The 23458-nt window shown below is 42.1% G+C and overlaps 1 protein-coding gene across 6 annotated transcripts in view; it reads right to left on the reverse strand.

Moving 5' to 3' along the window:
• Positions 1–23458, reverse strand: part of AFF1 (ALF transcription elongation factor 1) — a 193800-nt gene that overhangs the window by 114081 nt on the left and 56261 nt on the right. For 4 of the 6 annotated variants that reach the window (XM_061583083.1, XM_061583082.1, XM_061583081.1 and 1 more), the window contains exon 1: positions 10135–10199. The exons of the other annotated variants lie outside the window; for them this stretch is intronic. In XM_061583083.1, coding sequence (XP_061439067.1) covers positions 10135–10184 — 50 coding nt within the window. In that variant the 5' untranslated portion in view covers positions 10185–10199. Of the gene's footprint in view, positions 1–10134; positions 10200–23458 lie in introns of those variants that run through there. 6 annotated transcript variants of the gene reach the window in all.

The following is a 23458-nucleotide window of genomic DNA, read 5'->3' on the forward strand; positions in this document are numbered from 1 at the left end:
CCAACACCTTGAATTGGGCCCGGAAAATAACCGGTAACCAGTGCAACTCCTTCAGCACTGGAGTGATGTGATCTTGCTGGCGGCTGGCTTTAATCAGGCGAGCCACCGCATTCTGTACCAGTTGCAGCCTCCGGACCGTTTTCAAGGGCAACCCCACGTAGAGCGCATTACAGTAGTCCAGGCGAGAGGAGACCAGGGCATGTACCACAAATGGGAGCAGATGGCTGGGAAGGTAGGGGCGCAGCCTCCGTATCAGATGGAGTTGATACAGCACCGCCCGGCTCACAGCCGAGACCTGAGCCTCCATGGACAGCTGGGAGTCAAGAATGACCCCCAGGCTGCGGACCTGGTCTTTCAGGGGCAATTGTACCCCACTGAACACCAGGTCAACATCCCCCAACCTTCCCTTGTCTCCCACAAACAGTACCTCGGTTTTGTCAGGGTTCAGCTTCAGCTTATTCCTTCCCATCCAGCCACTCACCGACTCCAGGCACTTGGATAGGGTTTCTACAGCCAACCTCGGTGAAGATTTGAAATGAGAGATAGAGCTGCGTGTCATCCGCATACTGGTGACACTGCAGCCCAAATCTTCTGATGATAGCCCCCAGCGGCTTTATATAGATGTTGAATAGCATCGGGGAGAGGATGGAGCCCTGTGGCACCCCACAAGTGAGAGGCCAAGGATCCAAAACCTCATCCCCCAATGCCACTCTCTAGTACCTACCAGAGATGAAGGAACGGAACCACTGCAATACAGTGCCCCCTATGCCTAACCTCTTCAGGCAGTCCAGAAGGATACCGTGGTCAACAGTATCAAAAGCTGCTGAGAGATCCAGGAGGACAAGGAAGGTAATATCCAATAAAGTCAAACTCAAGAGTAGACCCACTGAACTTAATGGACTTAAATAAACCAGAACCACTGATTTCAATGGGTTTACACTGAGTATGGCTTAGCTGGATATGACCCAGGATACCTGAACAATTGGCCAGTCTTTACATGCCCAGACCACAACATCTTCTGAAGCCCTTTTTTGAGCACCTCTGCCAGATGATCACTGTAGGTGGCTGCTGGGCACAAGGCCTCTTCCATGGTGGCACCCCAGCTCTGGAATCCCCCCCCCCGGCTTGCCTTAATGTCATTTCACCACCAGCTAAAGACCCTTTTCCCCCTCAGGCCTTTTAATCTGCTCCAGATCCCACTAGTTTTATCACTGTCACTTGTTTTTATGCTGCTTTTTTCTCTTTTACTGTTGGCCCTATCGTAATGCATTTTTAATTTGCTTTTCATTCTTCTTGTAAACTAGGAACACAGGCAAATGCCTTGTACTGGGTCAGACCAAATGCCCACCTACGTCAGTACTGTCCACACTGACCGGCAACAGGTCTCCAGGACTTCAGATGGGCAGTCTTTCTAATTCCTACCTTGAGAAGCTGGGAATTCAACCTGGGATCTTCTGCATGCAACGCATCTGCTTTGCCACTGAGCTTTAGCCCTGAAAACTTTGTTATATAGATTGGTATATACAATGTTCAAGGTAAATAAATAAATATTCTCTGCAGGAAGCAATTATGTGCCGTCAACCAGAGATCTAGATGTGCCTGAGTAATGGCTGAAGGTTTGTCCTTCCCTTCCTATAGCTTAAATGCATTTTTTTTGTCCCATCTGGACATGTGCATATGCACACATCTCTTCTTGCTGAGATCCCGAAAACTGCAGCAAATGCATTTTCCCAAGAAGCAGCCACTTTTTGGTTTTCACGCTTGGATTGAAATTTGGGGTATTATTACATACACACAGTCACACACCAGGAGCAGAAGAAAAGAAACCACTGTCTTTTCCATGATTTTATGTGTAAGCAAGCTGATGAAAAGGCCCAGAATGTTGATTCATTCAAAACAACCGCTATATGTGAACCAGAGCCTTTAAACCAACTGTTATTATTCTATTATCAACACAACGCCGAAAAGACAGATGTGCACTGACAACTGTGCTATGTAAAAATATCTGGCAATACGTTACAGGAACCTCAGATCAAATCTATAGCTTTCTTCCGCCTCGCATACCCCAACTGTTTATACATTGCCAATTCATACATTAAAACAATGTAATATAGTTCACTGATGAGAGCAGCCAGAGAGATAATTAGGTTACTAAGGCTGGGCAAGATGGGAATGGGCACAAAACTTCTAATGTTACATTTGCTGAAAGATGTCTTACCCTTTATATACCCAGTCGATCACTATGCTCTGGAGGTGAGGGCCTCCTGCAGATATCATCTTATCAGGACGTCCATTCCACACAACATAGGAAGTGGACCTTTAGTGTTGTGGTACCGACCCTTTGGAATTTCGTCCCCTTAAATATTAGACAGGCACCATCTCTGTTATCTTTTTGAAATCTACTGGAGAACTTCCTCTTTCAATAAGCCTTTTAAGTCTGTGTTGGAATTGCTTTTTGAAGATGTTTTAAAAGTTTTTTTTAAGGATATTTTTGAAGATGTTTTAATATATTTTAAAGTCCATTTCCAAAATGTGTGTTTAGAGTGTTTTTAGTATTTTTTGCTGTCCTGGGCTCCTTCTGGGAGAAAGGGCAGCATAAATTTAAATAATAAATTATTATTATTATTATTATTATTATTAGTTGGGGGTGAGAAAGGGCCGTAGCTCAGCGGCAGAGCATCTCTTTGCGTATAGAAGGTCCTAGGATCAACTCCCGACATCTCCATGTAGAACTGGGAGTGAGTTCAGTTTGAAACCGTAGAGAGCTGCTGCCGCTCTGCATAGACAAGACTGACCTAGATGGACCACTGGTCTTGACTCTGTATAAGGGCACTTCCTATATTCCTTAGGCAAAAGGCGAGGGTGTGGCTTCCTGGACTGGGTGGATTTATTGTTTGTTTGGGTAATGGGTGGGGTATTTTATTATCTATCATATTTGAATCCCTTTGGCTTCTAATGTGCTCCCGATGACCCTATGAGGTAGGTTAGGCTGAGAAAAAGAAGGTGGAGCGTGGCGAACCAGTGACCCTCTTAACCAGGCAAAAAAATGAGACACCGTTCCCCAGGCCTACATCCAACCTCCTTTCCACTAAGCCAAGCTGATTCACAAAAAATACAAGGGTGCAGTCGTTGTAATGTGTGAGTATGTGGGGCATATTAACCTTCTCTGCATCATTCCAATTCTAGTGTACACGGAGCCAAAGCAATCACAGCCATGCCTACCGAAAAGCACCAGAAGGATGAAACTCAACTGTCCGAACCCGCTGTGAAAGTGAACAAAACTGGATTATACTCAAGAATGTCAGGAATTTTGAATTAATAACCAAACATATGGAAATATAGCCTTAGGAAAAAAGCATATTGCTTGTTTTTTTGGAGGATCCAAGACCATAACGTGGAAAAATGACTTGCTTCATGGCGCAAACAGTAAAATCATACAAAAGTATACTGTGGAATGGAAGCCTCTCTGGTTGCATGATATGTGGTTGATTAAGGGTGGTTTGTGTGGGACAGCTCATTTCCTCATGACTGAGGAGGCATGGTGTGATATTATGGGGAAAATATGAAGGGCCTTTTCCCCAGGTTTAGAATCAGGCAAATGTAACATGAACAGGAATGTAACTACAGTGGGGTTGATAGGAGTGTCTGCCCAGGGTGAAACCTCATTTCCCTCTTAGCACTGTGAATTGGCAATGTTTCACTGACAGTAGATACCACATGTTTGCCGCCCTGGGCTCCTGCTGGGAGGAAGGGCAGGATATAAATCAAACAATCAAACAAACAAACAAATAAATAAATAAAGTAAGCTGCAGAATACCCCTGCAAAGTCTACTCTAGACCTAGGAGCCATCTGCCCCTTTTCTTTCCTCCCTTGGCTGCTCAGTTCCTTCCTGCTAATAGTTCACAGATCCTCTTTGTGTTTAGTTTTGACCTAATTCTCCTTGTGGTGCAGTTGTTAAGGTGTTGGACTATGACCTGGGAGACCAGGGTTCGAATCCCCACATAGCCATGAAGCTCACTGGGTTACCTTGGGCTAGTTACTGCCTCTCAGCCTCATGAAAACCCTATTCATAGGGTCGCCATAAGTCGGAATCGACTTGAAGGCAGTACATTTAATTTTTAATTCTCCTTTCTCTCCCAACCCAGAAGCTCTGCATTGCAAGATGGAAGCCTTAAGCCTCCCCACTGCAGTGGTATGTGCATATCTGCCTTTCACACAGTGATACTGTTTTTTCCCCTAGCTGCTATAGCAGAGTGGGGAGGAGAGCTGGGCTGGGAGTCCAGAGTCTGTGAGTTCAAATCCCCAATCCTGTCTCCTGAGTGTAAAGGGCCAGCTAAAGATCACACACCCAGTGAGTGGCTCGGAGGTTATGTGCCCTGCCACCTGTGCAGCCATGGGCAAGCTGCATAGTCCCAAGGAGCCCAGTTGCCCCCCAGCTGGCAGTTGCGGACAAGGAAGGGGCTGGCTTGTGCAGCTGTGGCAAGCTGAGCAGGCCCTAGCCAGCTGAGGAGGACTAGCCTCAGAGGGAGGCAATGGTAAACCCCTCTGAATACCGCTTACCATGAACACCCTATTCAGAGGGTCGCCATAAGTCGGGATCGACTTAAAGGCAGTCCATTTCCATTCACACTAGGTTTCGTTCTCTTCAAGCATAGCCACAGCCCTTGCAATGCTGAAGTTCAAGATGTTTCCTCTCCAGCAACTCCCTTCTACCCACTACCACACCATGTTCAAAGATGATACAGTAGTGATGGAAAGAAAAAGAAGCAGAAACTAAGGGGCAACATCAATCCCAATAGCTCTGCTGCACAGGAGCACAAACACATAGGCCTCTGGAATAATCTTGTGTTGTGACAAAGCAAGTTAGTTGCTGGCCTGTTATTGCGAAACACAGCTCTACTGCTGTCATGGAAACTACAAGCCCAGACCACTGACTTAGGCACAGCTGCCTATCCATTTATCACATGCAGAGAGGTTGCTTGCTTGAGGAGTACTTTGTTAATGAGCAACATCTACCTTCCCCCACGTCTGTCTGGGTTTAATGCGACGTGAAAGCTCGCATATTCATTTTATCAGCAGAGGTTTCTCTAAAGAAAGCCTTCACTTCACTTGCCTGCTGTTCTATGGACCCAAATATAACATCTTTACCACTCTGGTCTGTGCTTCTGCATACTGTTAAATCTCCTTTGCTAAACTCTTTCCTGGTATATTTAGGGAGTGGTTTTTGCCAGCATTTAAAAAAACTACAGAAAGGCAGTTAGTTCTCTCTCCCACCCATCCAAAAAACCCAAAGCAAAAAACAGGGAAAACTTCAAGAACAGAATTTTTATAGTTTAAGCTTTTTAAATTCGTTGCTTTTATATTCCACTGTATGTTGCTTTGAGTGCTCCTCGAATCAAAAATTTGACTCAAATCTATTAAACAAATAACAATTGAAGAAGATGGATGTGAAATGTTTATAAAAAATCTGCAGAATCCATTTTGCTGATACATACAAACCCTGATTATATTTTTGGGTGAAGCTTGCCTAAAGGATCAGGTAAAATGCAATTCCTCAAGAATGGAAAACTTCCCACAACATTTTCCCCAAGTAAAACTTTCTATTTCTAAAAATGTTCCATTTTAAAAAGTATTAGTAACTAATTTAATTCAGCAGTTTCAACAAAGAAATTAACTTTTTTCAGGTGACGGCTCATAGGAAGTATAAAAAGACTAAACACACAGAGAATATATTTATTTGCAATCTGGAAAGGGAATGGAGAAAGAGGGAAATGAAGACAGAAATTTAAACCAAAACCAAGGTATAATCAGTGTTCAAAGTTAAAGAAAAAGAAGGAATTCGGTTGGTTTAATTTGAAATGAAGACAGAGTCAATTATAGCCTTAAAAAGTAGTGAAGTGGTTTTAAATATGCCTTTAAAAATGGGATGGCATCCCACCACAGACCACCTTGAGGACTGCAACTAACTAAATTCTTGGTTTGTATTATGAAATCACCTGATTAGCTGCAAGTTGAATCAAACCCAACTTAAAATTCTTATTTCATGTAACTGCAAGTGAAAATAAATTCCAAACTAAAAGCAGTCTGCAAATGTGTAAACCACATTCAGTGCATTCTAGGAAACAAAAATTCAACAATTAAATATTTCAGTAAAAAAAAAATACATGAAATTAAACATGGCATACTATTTTGATTTTGTTTTGTTTACTAAATATAAAAACAAATAAATGGAACATGCTACATCTCATCCTAGTCAATTCAAAGTTTACCAGAAAACTCTCATCACTGGAGGAGGAAAAGGCTCTCCAAAAATGTGCCAGATTTTCAAAGTTACTAAGAACAAATGCATTTTTTTCAACATTATATTTCATCATAGTGAAACTGATAGCTGTGGATGTGAATGTGGTGCACTCTGTAACGCAGGATTGGCATATGTAAGTTAAGTATCTCAGGATGCTTGTCAGTAAAATTAGTCTGGATATCCTGAAGCACTGAAACTGTCAGTATTGACAATTGTCAGCACTCAAAAAGACTGAACTATTAAGAGCAGCACAGTACTAGAAAAGAGAATCTTAGATGTTTTAATTAACAGGTTATTCCATTTCTATCATCCAACCTGACACATAGGATTGTATTTTTATTGCATTTGCTTACAAATATTTATATACTGTTCTATAAAAAATATCCAAAATAGTTCACAATAATTTCAATATAGAACAATAAAATTCAACCCAGGCATGTGGACAACAAAGTGCTTGGAAATTGGTGATTTACAATACATTCCCATATATCCCATTGAAAAGATCAATGGGACTTGCTCTCGGAGGGATTGCAACCTTAACAGTGGTGGGTGACTGCTATTTTTACTGCTTTAGTGTTATTTTTTACCTGCCTGGGCATTGCTTAGATTGTATTTTTTACACTGTATTTTAATTGTTTAGTAACAGCTGAACTGACCAGTCTATGTACTTTGACACATTCAGGCTATAATGTTTCATTTCAGAAAAAGGAGCCACTCAAGGAATTGCCCACTTTGCAACTTCTGGGTCAGATTTACAAAAACACCGTGTTTATTGTTTTAAAATAGGAATTGAACAAGGCCACTTTTTAAAAATGTATCTACATAAAGTGATAGCTTATAGTTTTATTCTGCAACAGGGAAAAGGGTGGACAGAAGCTATAAGAAAACATACAAATGTGCAATACGTCTCGGTTCTGGAACATGAAGCATTTCTTCCTTCAAAGGATTAAGGAGGAACATTTCCTTTTAATACAGCAGGAAGAAGTCATGAGACTTAACCAAGCCCTTCTCTCATTAAAGCTACACCTTTCTTGCCATGAGAAGCAACCAATTCTAGTCTCTCAAGATCAAGGGTGGAGCTTTCCCCCTATCTTTTCATAAAAATCAAGATTATATTTTTTAAAAGTTTTATAAGGCTACTCATGGATATGTATCATCACATTAGTCACACATCCAGTTCTGCTTCTCACTAAAATCCTGATGGGAAAATTTCTTAACAATGAAAAGCCAGCGGACTTCCGGGAAGGGTGACTTCGCTTGTGCCTGCTTTTGAGACGGGCTCCCGCCTCAGAAGAAGCTTTTTCAGATATAAATCAGTCAGTACATTTTTTTTTTGACTGATGAAATTTCTCCCGGGCAGGGAGAAACGTAGAGATCAACCTCAAAAGCCTGTTTTTGTTGGGAGGACTGGATTTCATTAATTTATGAGAAAAGGTCCAGCCAGCAATGCCGGACGGACTTCCGAACAAGCTCTATCTGATTAATGCGACACGTTTATCTTTTCTTCAAAGAGAAAACGGACTAACAGGCAAGCACCCTTCTTTCTATCTTTTTTTTTTACTTGGTTTAAATTGTTGCAGCAAAAAGAGATTTGTCAAATGAATCAGCTTTAAAGAACTTCTGGGTGAGCTATAACTCTTCTCTGTTATTCACGAAATTAACAGCTTATCTCTGCTTCTATTGCAAAAAGCTGTCCTGGAAGTGCATTCTAAAGATATAAACAGAAGAGGGATTTCTATTCCGAGGAGAAAAAAAATAAAAAATATGAACTTTGGAACATTATATTGTCTGGGACTATTCTCTTTTTGGTCTATTTTATTTTGACGAATCTGCTTCTTCACGACGCCACTAACTGTTTTGATGCTGGGAACTAAATTTGTTTTGTATTCTTGAACATAGAGAGATAAGGCAGGCTGCTCTGTTTATACTGTGATGTCATCAAGCCTGGAATATTAACCCAATTGTTGCTGAAATAAGAAGTGGTTCTTCTTTATTTTTGTTTTGTTTTGTTTTCGTGGTTTTAAAAATGGCAATCAAGAAAGTGGCTGAGAATCTGGAAGTAATTATGTTTCAGAAAATAATGGATGAGATTGAGATAACGAAACAAACCCTGCGACAGGGCAGTAAGGAGCTGAAAATTGAACTGAGCAAAATGACGCAGGAGCTTAAAGAAATAGGGGATCCTGTGAGAGAGGAGAATGAGATCAGAGATGAGAAAAGAAAAAATAAAGGGAAGATACAAGCCCTGGAGATTGGAACAAATGTGGAATTGGAAAAAGATCTGGAGTTTATGGATATTAGAAATAAAATCTACTGTTTGGAATTTAACGTTATCTCTGAAGAAATTAATGAAGATATTAGAGATAAAGTTATCAATGGCTTGGATAATCTTCTGGACTGGAATGACGTGATGGAGCTTGATATAGAGAAAATCTATGGAATTAACTGCAGCCATGTGACAATGGAAAAACTCTCAAGAGATGAGCCAGTGCATTTTGTAAAAAAGAAGAACAGAGATATGACTTTACAACAATATTTCAGCAACTTATTCAGAATTGATGGCAAGAAAATATTTGGGATAGAGGAAATTCCCATCAGACTCTTATTATATGACTATGGCTATGACAGCAAGATTATTATGGAATACTGATAATGGAAGATTGGACACTGAAATTACTGGACTTAACAGGACTATTGAAGATGGAAGATGGAATTAATAGGGATAATGGAATAATGGCTATTGAAATTATTGGACCTAACAGATTTTGATGAGATGGATTAATCGATATGTTTATTTGGACTATGGTTATGACAATAAGATTATTATTATTATTAACGAGATGGGTTAATCGACATGTTTATTTGGAGAAAAACTGATAGATATATTTCTTAAAGAATTGAAACCTCTTTGACTTTTTGTGGAAAGAATAAAGTAATGTTTATGAGATTTGATGATTAATTAAGATAACTACTGGAGGAAAGTGATTTTATAATATAATTTAAGAGACAGGATTGTTATATATTGTAGACCTATAACTGATCTGCGACAAATGGGAAGTCAACATTTTATTTTTTTTTAATCATTTTTGTTTTGTTCTGTTTTTTGTCTTTGAATGTTTTATGATTTTGTTTTGTTTGTTTTATGAAAATTTGAATAAAAATTATTGTAAAAAAAAAAAAACAATGAAAAGCCAGCCACTAAAGCATTGGCTCAGTATCTGATACTGCTGGGAATCTCCCTGCCCCACAGGTCTCTGTGCACCACACCACAACCCCTTTTGCCTTTACACCATACCAGGTTGACCATCAACACACAGCCCTTCCTCATCCGACCCTTGTATGGGGATTTGCAGCTAGCAGTCAAGGTAACCATTTGTTTCTCTGTTGAAGCAGGTGTGCTGATTTTTTTTAACATTCTGTCAGTGAGCTTTGTCTATTAGACCATTCATTAGCATTCCGTGCCATCCCTGCATTTTGCAGGCTTTGTAGACTGTCTCAAGGGCAAGACACCCTTTACCGTGGCCTTAAAATATACTAGAAAAGGGTTCCAAATTGTGGTCCACAAGCTTCGTTCAGATGGTTCATGCAGCGTCTGTAAAACTACAATTAAAAAACCATACAGCATCTAGCACAGTGCATTACAACTGCAACAGGAGCCTGAAAAATCATCAAGTGGTCCACCAAGGCCCTCAGCAATTTACAACCAGTCCCTGGGGGAAAGGTTTGGGAACAACTGTACTAGAATGTATAGCCTTGCAACTAGGTACAATACATTAAACTAGACTCAGCATATCATGACCACTTGCGAAGTAAGATAGCATAACAGACTGACCTGTGAACCAGATCTTGTTTTGACCAGCAACTGCAACCCACTCTCAACATCCAGGATCCCAATGAAGATAAAACCTAAAAGTAATTCAATCATTCACCATCTTGCCACTTAACTGCCTGGAAAGGTGTGAATGACAAACTATGCAAGAGACAGGCAACATTTATCACTCCTGACCCTAAAGAAGGATATGCAGTCACAGGGGGCTCTGTAAGGAGAAAAGGGAAGCTGGAAATGTGAACTTCCTTTTGCATGTGCAAAATGATTAAAATTAAGACTAACTGCTTGATAGGGAGTCTGGCAAGGAGGAAGACACTCCCAGGGCACTTGTGCATTGTTTCCCCCACCCCCACAAATGAGAGACTCAGCAAATAGGCTTCCAACTATTATCTTTTGTTGGATCAGTTTGTTGGTTAAAGAGCAGGAGCAAAATATATTATATCTCAGCAGGGCTGTTCAAAAGCAAAAATAAAAGCGAGAGAGCTGAATACAAAGGATGGAATGTGCTTACATGCAGACACATTGGGAGGGTTAATTAGCACATCAAAGGTAGGAAACAAAGGAGAAAAATCTGCAGCAAACAGTCAGCCAGATAAGAGAGTTGGGGAGATCAAATATTTACCAGGGTCGTTGCCCCCATCTCACTACTCACAGGCCTCCCTGTGCCTTTACATGCTGAAGGGACTGGAAGAAAGTGGAATGGGGGGGGGAGCTTTTACCTCCACCATCTACATCTGCATGCTGGAAAAAAGCTTCACCTGCCCAGCCTCTGCTTGTCTCAACAGCTGTTAAGAGTCACAGAAACCCTGCAAGGGAATGGGCAGGGGAGAGAAGCAGGCCAACTCTAAAAATCACCTTTGTTTACAACAGGCCTCCTCAGTCAGCTGCCAGGCTAGGTCAAAACTGCTTAAGGCAGGAGGCTCTCCAGATGCTGTAGGCTCCAAAGCCCATCAGCCCCAGCCAGCAAAGTCAGAGGTGATAGGCATTAAAGTCCACCATCATCTGGAGGGCCACAAGTTTCCTATGCCTGGCTTAAAGCAAGGTAAGGCAGGCAGCTTTATCCACCTTCCCCCCCTCACCCCCCTTTTCTACACAAACAGGATGGATACGTGCATAGCTATATATAATCTAGACATGTATGATGTTGACATGTTTTAACTTGCTTTTAGCTTACTGTTGATTTTAATTAGTTTTTGAATGTTTTGAAGTGCCTGTTTTTAAACTGTTTTTACTGAGAATTTTAAATGTTCATTTTGTTTCTTTGTAAACCGTTTTGAGGTTTCATTACAATCAAGCAGTACACAAACGTTGCAAGTAATAAAATACCAGCCCCCCAATGTGGTCTGGAGAAGAGATAATTCTCTGAAGATTGCACAAGAGAGATATTAATACCTATCATAAGAACATTTGCATCACAATGCCTCCCCCACTGAAAAAAATTAGCCTTACCAGAACTGCAGAGGCAAAACTGCACATTTATCTTTGCCATAGTTCATTTTTTCTAACCAAAGGAGAGGGGAATACCAAATTCAATAGATCTTAAATTGCCCTTCGTATTGTTTCTGAATAGACCCTCCGTGGCGCAGAGTGGTAAGCGGTGGTAAAAGGGGTCGAGGTCCACTCAGCCTTCCATCCATCCATGGTCAGTAAAATGAGTACCCGGCCTACGCTGGGGGGTAAAGAAAGGCCGGGGAAGGAACTGGCAATCCCACCCCATATATACGGTCTGCGTAGTAAATGTCGCAAGACTTTACCCTAAGAGTCGGAAACGACTCGCACTACATGCGGGGACACCTTTACCTTTACTTTTATTGTTTCTAATGCCCTCTTCCTTTTTGCCTGTCTATATTAGACTTGTGAATGTGTAGCTACAGTTTGTTTATTTATGTACATTTATACCCCACCTCTCCTCCAAAGAGCTCAAGGTGTCATACATGTTTTTCCCTTTCTCCATTTTATCCTCACAACAACCTTGTGAGGTAGTTTAGGCTGAGAGGCAGCATATGGCCCAAGGTCACCCACTGGCCTTACAACTGACATGCAGTAAGTCTCCTTATAACTGACATGCAGTGCCCAGTTTTCAAAGTGCATTGATAACTACTATAAATATTAACAGAATATTATTAAGATTCATGTAGTCCAACACCGATGCAGGAAATCCAGGTCAACAGCATGCCTAACAGGCAGCCATGTCTGTTAAAAATCTCTAGTTGACCACCTATTAGTAACATGGCATTTACAACACGTGGCTCTTGTGCCTTGAAATTAATCACAGGAAGCTGCCTTATACAAAGTCAGGCCAAGGGATCTATCTAGCTCAGTAGTGTCAACGATGACTGGCCACGGCTCTCTAGGATTGCAAGCAGGAGTCTTTCTGAGTCCTGCCTAGAGAGGACAGGGATTGAACATGACAGCTTTTGCATATGAAGCATGCACTCTACTGCAAGTTAGGGTCCTTCCCCAGGGAATGAGAATGGACCTCCACCTGCATGCCATAGAAAATTCCACCTACTCATCTTCAGTGTCAGGCTGCTGTAAAGGCATCCAAGAAGTGCCAACAAGAGAGGTTGCAATCTTAAGTCTACATGCACAAGAATGCTCCAAATGTCACAATGATAATTATGTACCCTAGTAGTTATATTTTTAAAGCCTTTCTGCCTCCAGGGAATTAGTTCATAGATTCATCTGCTTGAAGAATGAATGTACACATCTACCAAGGAACCTGGCCACTTTGCAAAGAATTCCAGAGTATGTTTCTGAATAGGCAACTTTTCCTTAGGTCTGAAGTAATTCTAGTATGGAGTATTTTTTATATTAAAAAAGCCCTTCTAGAGAACTTTCTACAGCCAAATCTGTCCCTGAAAAGCATGTCCCCTCTCTGTTTTCTGAACTGCTGCCTTCTGCCACTTATGAAACAAGACAGAATGTTGATCTGGAATTTGTCTTCCTGAGGGACATGCAGACAGGTTGTTAAACTTGCTTTCTTTGAATTAATAAACAGGTTCTCCTCCTTTGAAAGTGAAGGAGGATGTTTGATGATGGGGTTAGCAGAAGAATAGTGGATTAGTAGAAAGTTGTCCTGCACTTGCATGAAAAAAAAATGGAAACAATACAAAATGTGTGCAGTAACACTTTCTAAGAAGTATGATTTAGGATATTAAGCAAGGTGGAGTCTGAACAGGTTACACCAAACAGTACTGAGGCAGCTCGCTTTCCAGATACTTTTCAGACACTGCACAAAGATAGCAACTTAAATCATTCTCTTTAAAATGTCACACACACACACACACCAACAGTTGCTAGCTCCAACTCCAAAAGAGTGAACCTAGAGCAGCTGGTAATGTTTTTAATTTATTTTTTAACTGAAAGCCTGCTACTGAGCTGGAGGGCAGGGAGAAGAGAGATGCCTGAATGAAGTAGCATTTAGAGTTCAACCCTTTAATGAGAGACGGGCTTGATTAAGTCAACCTTGCAATCCTTTCCCCATGACTTTATTTAACTGGTGTTCCAGGGGTGGGGTGGGGTGAAACTAGGCATAGGACCTACAACAAGGTCAATTACATAATCATGTCCGTTTTACTATTTTAACACCTGTTAAAAATGCATGTTAACCACCAGTTTTAAGACCATGCATGCATGCACAATAATATCATTTTTCCTTCTTCCAAAGAACAGAGTGTCCTGCCAAGCTAGCATTTGCAGGGAGAGGGAGTGAAGGAGAAAGCAAGCGAGCTGATCAGGTTTCTTGATGTCACAATTTAATACGCATGTAGTAGACGCATAAAATTCATGGCCCAGGTCAGATAATTTTGGCACAATCTAGCATGATCAAAAAACTAGAGGCTGGGAGGAAGGGGAAACACATCAGACAGAAGGACAGGGCCACGTAGTTCAGGGCAGATTTTATTCTCAACAGCCCCACACATATGTTCTATGGGCTAATGAAAGCAGACTGCAATCTTGGGAATGGCTGAAGGATGAGGTAGCCAGAAAACATGCTCCCTATCCCAGATGCTAGGTCTCCTGTGCAGATGTAGCACCACGCCAACAGGGACGCGGGTTTCACTTTCTCCCTTACACAAGTAGCAGCCACACTGAAAAAGAAGATCATCATAGCTTGTGGGGTACACCCATTGTAGTGAACACAAAAGCTACTCATCTCATACCCATTTGGTACCCAACCTTCAAATGACAGGGACACAGAACACCTAGTTACCCCAGCCAGCTCTGTCGCACATTAGTCTTCCCGACAGAAGAGACAAGCTAGATAGCCCTGTGGTACACTCTAGCTATGGAAAATATTGTTGTTGTTGTTATTAATTTATTTTATTTATGTCCTGCCCTTTCTCCCAGTAGGTGGCCAGGGTGGCAAACAAAAGCAATAAAAACACTTTAAAACATCATAAAAACAGACCCTCAACTTAAAAGGCTTGTTGAAAGAGGAAGGTCTTCAATAGGCACCGAAAAGATAACAGACATGGCGTCTGTCTAATATTTAAGGGGAGAGAACTGCAAAGTGTTGGTGCCACAACACTATAGGTCCGCTTCCTATGTTGTGTGGAAAGGACCTCCTGATAAGATGGTATCTGCAGAAGGCCCTCACCTGCAGAGTGCAGTGATCGACTGGGTCTATAAGGGATAAGAAGGTCTTTCAGGTATCCTGGTCCCAAGCTGTATAGGGCTTTGTACACCAAGACTACAACCTTGAACTTAGTCCAGTAGCTAATAGGTAGCCAATTCTTTTAGTATAGCGGTGTGACATGTTGGCAGTAACCTGCTCTAGTGTGCACTCTTGCTGCCGCATTTTGCACCAGCTGCAGCTTCCAGACCAACCTCAAGGGTTGCCCCACATAGAGCACATTACAGTAATCCAATCTGGAGGTTACCAGTGCATGGACAACATTGGTCAGCCAATTCTGCAGGCTGGCTAAACAATACATGACTATCTTGGCTAATCCGTCTCAGCTTTGTTCCCCAAGTTGGAAACTGCCAGAGAGCTAGCAGAGTCGCATCTTGATTTTTCAAGGCCAAAAATCTCAGCAGCAGTAGTTAACTCTGCAATACTCTCTCCCACTCCAGAAACTAGCACTGAGCTAGCCAGGAAGAGGATGGCCTGCTGGTTGTGCTACTCACCTGTGAGCAAATGCTACTCTGTCTTACTGGACTTGCACGATGCAACTAATTCACAGACTTTCATATTTTCATCTCAAGCCAGCTAGGATAATTGATCTTTCTGCAAACCTGATACTTGACATCATTACAGTTCATTTGATTTGGGATAACAAGTTCCCTTTTTACCTGTCCAAACGGCATACATCCATTCTTTGGCATGCAGCTATTTTTCTGTCAAACTTCACAACCGTTATGATTATGGGCACTGTTGATTGTTAGAGATGGTCCACAGGAGCAACAACATTATGCTGCTAACATAAGTCAAGACAGAGTTCACTCTACTTGTACTGTGCACCCCATATAGAGCAGTGGCCTTCTAGAATGTTTGAGAACATTGATCTTTCCCCAATTCAACGTCTGAATCTAGCCAACTCTTTGAATTTGTCAACAATTACAGATTCAGTATTTCCTTTTCTTTGTGGGGCAAAGCAGGAAGAGAATTGTTCATAGGTGTGCAGAATTCCACTTTATTCCTACATCATTCCAACTTCCTAAATAGTCTGGGACCTGGGCACCTTACAGACTGCTTCCTTCTGTAGGAATCTACCTATGCACTTGGGTCACCTATGGAGGTACCGGTTTGTGTTCCCTCTCCATCAAAGGTGTGGAGGTGGTGACACAGGCTGGGACCTTTTTGGTGGTGGCACCACAAATGTGGAATTTATTCCTCAGGAGACTCATCATGTTCCATATCTATTGGTTTTAGGCATAAGAGTGAAAAGTTTCACAGGGCATTCAGGATCTGCAGAGTCTGGTGTTCATTAAAACTACTACAGCTTCTATTAATATTATTTATTTATTTATTACATTTCTATCCCACCTTTCTTTTCATGATTGAAACCCAAGGCAGCTTACATATGGTTCCCAGGCGGTCTCCCATCCAGGCACTGACCACACCTGACCCTGCTTAGCTTCAGCAAGGTGCTGGCCTCATTTGCCTTCAGACCATAGCCAGATTAAAGATTAACAGATTTAAACCATATAAAATTATTTAATGATACTGTTAGCTGGTTTGAGTACCTGTGTGGGTTAAAAATGGAATGGAAAAAATGGAAATGGACTGCCTTCAAGTCAATCCCAACTTATGGTGACCCTATGAAAAGGGTTTTCATGGTAGGCGGTATTCAGAGGGGTTTTTCTATTGCCTCCCTCTGAGGCTAGTCCTCCCCAGCTGGCTAGGGCCTGCTCAGCTTCCTACAACTGCACAAACCAGCCCCTTCCTTGCCCGCAACTGCCAGGTGGGGGACAACTGGGCTCCTTGGGACTATTTATTTATTTATTTAATTTCTATCCCACCCTTCCTCCCAGCAGGAGTCCAGGGCAGCAATGCAACTTGCCCATGGCTGCAAAGGTGGCAGGGCATGTAACCCCTGAGCCACTCACTGTGGGGGTGATCTTTAGCTGGCTCTTGACACCCAGGAGACATGAGCGGCTATTTAAACTCACAGACTCTGGACTCCCAGCCAGGCTCTCCTCCCTACTCTGCTATACCAGCTGTGTAAAAAAAATGGAAGAAATATCCTAAAAAAATATCCTGCCTCCATTCAAAATATGAACATTTGGATGTAGTGCCTCAAAACAACCTTCTGACCTAGAATATTTTCCATTTTACTTGGATGCTTTCTTGTGCAAATTCCACTGAAATGAATGAGGATGGTGGTTTGTTGAAATTCCCATTTGCTTCAGTGTTACCAACACCAGAAAACTTCCCAGTGGATTGTGACCCTGGTCTGTTGCAGAAACTGCAATTGCAACCAAGCAAAAAATGACTGCAGTTTCATACACTAGTTCTATTTTATTCCTTCACTGAGAAACTAAGGAAACTATCTACCTCTAGCTGCAAGCCTTTCACAAATACAGATTATATAAAAATCACAATCGCAGATCTAATACAAAATTTACTTATTTTGACACCTATTTACATTTGGTTTTGCACATGTACTTCAAAAATGTCTTTCAGTTTTGAAGAAGTTGCTACACAAGGCAATTTTCTTATCTGATATGCATTTCTCCTTCCCAGAAACAATTCTGGTTTCAGGTTAAACTCCGAGTTGCAACATAAACCTATCTCTCTTCCCCCCCCCCTCAAAACAGTCCTGTAAAATAAGTTGGGCAAGCCTAAGGACTTACTAAGCACAAATTGCAACCTGGGTCTCCCACAAGACTAAACCAAATGCTTGCTTTGTATAGATGCTTAGCACAGCTTACAAGTAATTTAGCATCACTGACACCACAAGGCAAAAATGGTGAATTGGTACCAAGTGTGCTGAATAAGGTTCAATATGATTTTTTGCACAATCTGTATCTCAGGAGTTGGAAAACAGGGGGTGACCTTGCAGTTATCAGTGTCTTATGTGTGTTTTTTATGATGCTCCATTTGGCGCCCTGCTCCTTCTTCAACAAATTGCTGTGGGAATAGCCTAGATAGTTTATTTGGCAGTACAGCACAAAATACAAGTTATGATACCCAATATCACACATCTACATCACCGGGAAACTCTCCCCTTCAAGATGCATCATCATTCCCTATGGTAAAAGGTGTTATTTTTGCACAAAGCACATCCATGAGCAATGACTGCAGTCCACACTTATAAGAGACCTGTAGCTGTACACCCCAAAATTAGCACTGAGCCACCCCAAATGAGACTTCCACAACCCCAAGGGAACATCCCCTACAGCATGCCATTGAGATGAGTCCACCTTACTGCTTTCTTTTAGCACAAGGCACTGTCAACTATAGCAACTACACAAAAATTGGAGAACTTGACATGTTAATTTAAATGTTTGTTTAGTTTCTCCTGGGCATATATGGTGTAATATGTTCATTTTAGTCATTAATCATCATGACGATCATCCATCTCCTCCTCAAAGAGATGGATGGAGGTCCAGATCTTGCAAAGAATCACATTCAGTCTTGTTCAGCACACTTGGTACCAATTTCAGTCCTGGCTCATGTACGGACAGATTTGCCATAGCCTGTGGCCCTTTTCTTCTTCCTTCCAATCTATGGCCTAGTGGAGCTTGTGCGTTAAGACCTCAGCAGAAAGGTTACCAAATACAAAACCATTCTCCTTGTGGTTGGTCCCCACATTGTCAAGGAACCTTCATTTTCCTGTGGGCAGCCTGTATCATGTAGGTGTCAGGCCCAGGATGTGACTCAGGAACCAGACCAACGGCTGTAGTTAATTCGTGTTTTATTAGGGTAATGTCCAAACAAAGACTGCGTTTTCTCATGAAGCAATACAGGGATACAGGTCCTGCGGCATTGGGAGAAAGTTGACAGAGCAAGGGACTTCTTCCCGCCTGTTCTTTAAGAAGGGGCCAAACGGGCGCGCAATCTTTCGCTCCTCCTTAACTGCCCCTCAGGTACTGCCCGCCTTCCCCCCCTTCTCTCCTGTCTTTTCAGCTGTCTGCGTGTGCGCGGTGAGGGGGAAAGCATCACCCCCTCCTCTTCTGAAGTTTCCGATTCCAGGATGGGGGATAGGGGAGGGGCTGATGGTAAACTGCCTCCCCACTTTTCGGCTGTGAGCAGCCCTCCCTCTTTCCCCTCTTGCTATGAGCCTGAAAGAGGGGGAGGCGCGAGAATGTCCAGGGAGGGCTCAGGCTCCCCGTTGCTAAGCGACCTTATCACTGGCAGTTCCTCTGTTTCGTCTTCACTCCAAAGGGGGGAAGTTCCTCCCCCTTCCCTCTACCACCCATCCGAATACTCTTCTCCCAACTCTCCGGAATCCAGCTCCCCGGGATTGGGACCCCAGCTCTGCCTTCCGACAGTAGGTCAGCCTTTCCCAACCTGGTGCCCTCCAGATATTTTGGATTACAACTCCCATCAGCTGTGCTGGCTGGGAACTATGGCGGCTATAATCCAAAACATCTGGAGGGCACCAGGTGGAGAAAGGCTCCTTGTCCAAGCCAGCATTCCTCTTCAAAAACGGCTACCATGTTACCACAGTGAAGAATGAGCCTAGGCCTAATTTGACCTGCATAGTGACACCCCCTTTTCCTAGTGCTTATTTTCCTCCTTAGCTGTTCCAGGTAGCCTTCAACTGCCACATTCACACCTTACATCTATTCCACTATTATTGCACTTTAAACAGTCATGGCTTCCCCCAAAGAATCCTGGGAAGTGTAGTTTGTGAAGGGTGCTGAGAGTTGTTAGGAGACCCTTGTTCCCCTCACACAGCTACAATTTCTAGAAGTCTGTGGGAAGAGGGACTTACTGTTAAACCACTCTGGCAACTGTAACTCTGCAAGGGAGAATAGGGGGTCTCCTAACAAACAGCACCTTTCACATACTCCAGTTCATAGGATTCTTTGGGGGAAGCCATGACTGTTTGAAGTGGGATGATGGTGGAATAAATGTATGGTGTGAATGTGGCAGCATACAGGCCTGCCATTCCACAAAAGCCTGGTAACATCACCACCACCAGCAGCCTTCCCTGTTTTGTCGGGCACATCTCTTTGGCTTGTTACCCAACTTCATTAATTTCCTTCCACGTCCTGAGGGAGGCATTGGAAGACACTTTTCAGACACAACCTGTCTAAGTAACCTAACAGTTGCCTCCCACAATGACCAGACCCAAGTTCCACTGGTAAGGTCAGTCCTACCAGAGGACCTTGGCTCCTAATTCCCCTCTCATTACAACTTAAGCCAGTAGCTTCCTCAGCTCCACCAGAAACAAGTCGGCTTCTTATGTTGCATTACCAAATGTCACTGGAGGTGGGAAGCAAGGACAGACAAATAAATACCCAGGAGCAGGAAAATCTATGCAGTGCTTAGTGCCTCCATTAAAAGTCTCTTACTTATTTCCCAGAAATTCTTCCCAGCATTATTTCCCACTGCTCTTAAGGCTTTCCCTAAATGTATTGGGTTTTCCCCCCTGTGAAACGCTTATTTAAGTACAGCCAGGGAACTCACAAATTGATCGGCTCCATTTTTACACTGTTTACATAGGTGTTATCTCACATATTAATGCAAAGGACAGAATGCCCTCCTATTCCTTGCCACTACTGATAAAGACCTCTGTCTCCCCACATCCTTTCACAACAGGAAGTATTGAATTATGAAATGCACATAATATACACAGGGCAAAACGGCCACATCCCATTTGGTTGGCGCAACTGTTTTATGTGAAAGCTGAAATTCTATGTACAGAAAGAATGCAAAAAAAGAAGAAATCTCCGAGGTGGCAACTATTTAATGTTTATCGTAACTCATCAATATGTTTCAGAACTGAACAGCTTTTCTTAACTGTTTAAAATATCTTAAGACAGGGCTTCCCAAACTTTGGTACATAAACTTCAGTCAGGTGGTCTGCGGCATGTCACCATTAAATTCTCATATTGATTTTTAAAAATTGTTTTATTCCTTATATTGTATTTTACTGCATTACAATTTGAATTCTACGGAATGCAAACTGTAATACAATGCAATCCACTAAAGAAAGGTAGCACAGAACTTCATGAATTGCAAACAAAACTTGCAAATAAAACTAGCTAACTCCAAATTAAAACTGCTTATTATTGCAGCATAGACTTACCACAGGGTCCATGTTGCCAGATGCACAAGATGTTATCTCCAGTTTGCTTAAAACGTCTGTTTCTTCTAGAGGTTCAGGTAGGTCAAATCCAAAATGCAGACGTGGAACTCTCCAAACCTGCAAATGCAGCAGCACAGCAGCTCCCCTGCCCAGGAACCCACTAACTACAGGCTACTTTACATCCTTTCTTCAATGAGTGCAAAGTGGTTTTGATTTTCCAATATGTGTTTTCCCAAAAGTTTTACACAATAAACATGATGGTCCTAGTTCTTCAAATTCAAATTATGACTTTCAATCTCAGTAACACTCTGCATTTAAGACATTTGTGTGCAGGAAGTATGTTCTGTGCATAGATTGTTACGGCCCTTGGCTAAGAATATCCATTAAAAAAACTGGAATAAGTTGATCCAGAAGCTCATAAACTCTCTGATTCTAATGAAAAGGCTACACTCATTAAGTGTTCTCTCATGCAGCTCCTTCTAAGGAAAGATCTATTGTTTCTGCCAGTATGACCATTTTATTATTTATTTATTACATTTATATCCTGCCTTCCTCCTAGAAGGAGCCCAGGACAGCAAACAAAACTGCAAAAAAACCCACACCCCCACTCTAAAACATTTTCAAAATAAAAGACTTAAAACATATTAAAACAAAACATATTTTAAAAATATTTTTAAAGCTTTAAAACGATCTAAAAAAGTAATTCCAACACAGACGCAGACTGGGATAAGGTCTCTACTTAAAAGGCTTGTTGAAAGAGGAAGGTCTTCTGCTTATTCCATTTTTATCTCCTGTCCATCCCCGCCTAACTATTCCTACATGCACTCGTTTTTTTATCTGCAAAAGCAGCAACAGAACTAGGACAGAGAAAAGCCCTCTCTTTTGCTCTCATGCGCAGGTCAGGCCTTGTAAGGGGTGGAAAGCACCTTCCTCCCAGTCCCAGCAAACAGATGTTGTTCTGTTCTGCACAGCTCCCAAACAAACTGGTGCAGATAGAAGAATGGGGGAAGGAGGGGGATTTGTACGTGCAAACAAGCACATGCCTGCATATGGAGGAGTGCATGCCTCAGAAAGAAAGTGTGCATGCATGCAAAGGTCAAAGGTAAGATGCTTGTGCAATTTGAGTTCCACAAAATGAAGGAGGTTTGCTGTTCTTCCTTTACAGAGGAGCGTACACAGCCAGGCTGCTTAAACAATACCCTTTCACTCTCCCATTTCCCTTGTGCAACCTTTATAGCCCAGGCAAGTCATTGCTTTGCTTTTAGTTTGCAGATAATCAGGAGTAGACAGAGATAAAAAAACAGGTTTCTTTTGCAAACACAGTGCAATTAATTCTTACTTCAAGGCCCCTTTCAATTGACCAGCACTATTTAAACATTTAAATATGCATCTTTAGCATACTGTAATTACTGCACAAAACATACATGTCAGGGCACTTACTCTGTACAAACTTGCTATTTAAAACAAACACTTAAATTGGTAATAGATGCCAAACATTTATACCTATCAATTGATTTATGGAAGAAAACTGCTTTAGGCTGACTTCTTAGACAAGCCTGCAATCCTTTCTAGGGAACAAGCCCTACTACTTTCAACTAAACATGCACAGGACTGCACTTTAAGAAAAATGATTCCAACAAATATAGTGTTATAATCCATACCAACCTCACAATCCTATATCTGTGAGTCCCATCCCAGCCTATAATTCCTGTGCCTGCAGAGATGAAGCATGAAGTTTTTTAGCAGAGAAACCTGCCCCACTGGCCAAGACAGTTTGTGCGAATGGGCCTATTGATGGGCTGATCTACATACTTAAAGATAAAATCTGTTGCCATAGTAATGAGGACATCCCTTTCCTCTCACCTGGCTGGAACCCCCCCCCCCAAGCAGCCTGTGCGTTTCTTGGGTCTGAAAAAAAACAGGGACTGAAAAGTCACACCCAGAGAGGCCTGCTTTCCGTGCTGCATGCCAAGCCATGGCTTTGGGGTGCCACCTCGCCTCACTACAAGCCTGATGGAGAAGCAAAATCTGCTAAGACTGTTAATGCTGTGAACCCCTCCATCTTATGCTAAAGTTGTATATCTGTGCAAATAAACCATATATCATAAAAACACCACAGTCTCCGCTGACCTTCATGTCAAAGAAACCAAGCCCTGGGTAAGTGCAAGAACCCCTGGAAGTCTCGCACCGCTCAGGGATTGGGATGCGCGCAACAATATCATCTACATCTACATGAATCCAGTGCTTCTTTCAGTCCACAACACTTCCTGGAAAAAAGGGAATGCAGACAAGATTCCAGGTGCTCCTTTCTGGCAGAAGGCACATTATTGGTGCTCTCCTTGGAGAAGGTGGGGACAGAAAGGGGTCCCTCCAGAAAATAATGTATCCCCACTTTCCACACAATCTGAAGTTTCACAAAAGTTTCAATGTGTGCAAGGATCTCCCAATGAGCTTTTTTTTAAAAGAAAGAGGTGGCAAAACATAGAAGAAGAAAGATAAGGGGGGGAAGAAAGTATACAAACAGAAAAGCATCAGAAAGATGGGTGCATGTTTCAAAACATGATGGATTCAAGAAGGGTCTGAAAAACTGACAGCTACTATGATAGATCATACTTTCC

Source organism: Rhineura floridana, chromosome 9, assembly GCF_030035675.1.
Source record: "Rhineura floridana isolate rRhiFlo1 chromosome 9, rRhiFlo1.hap2, whole genome shotgun sequence".
Lineage (NCBI taxonomy): Eukaryota > Metazoa > Chordata > Lepidosauria > Squamata > Rhineuridae > Rhineura > Rhineura floridana.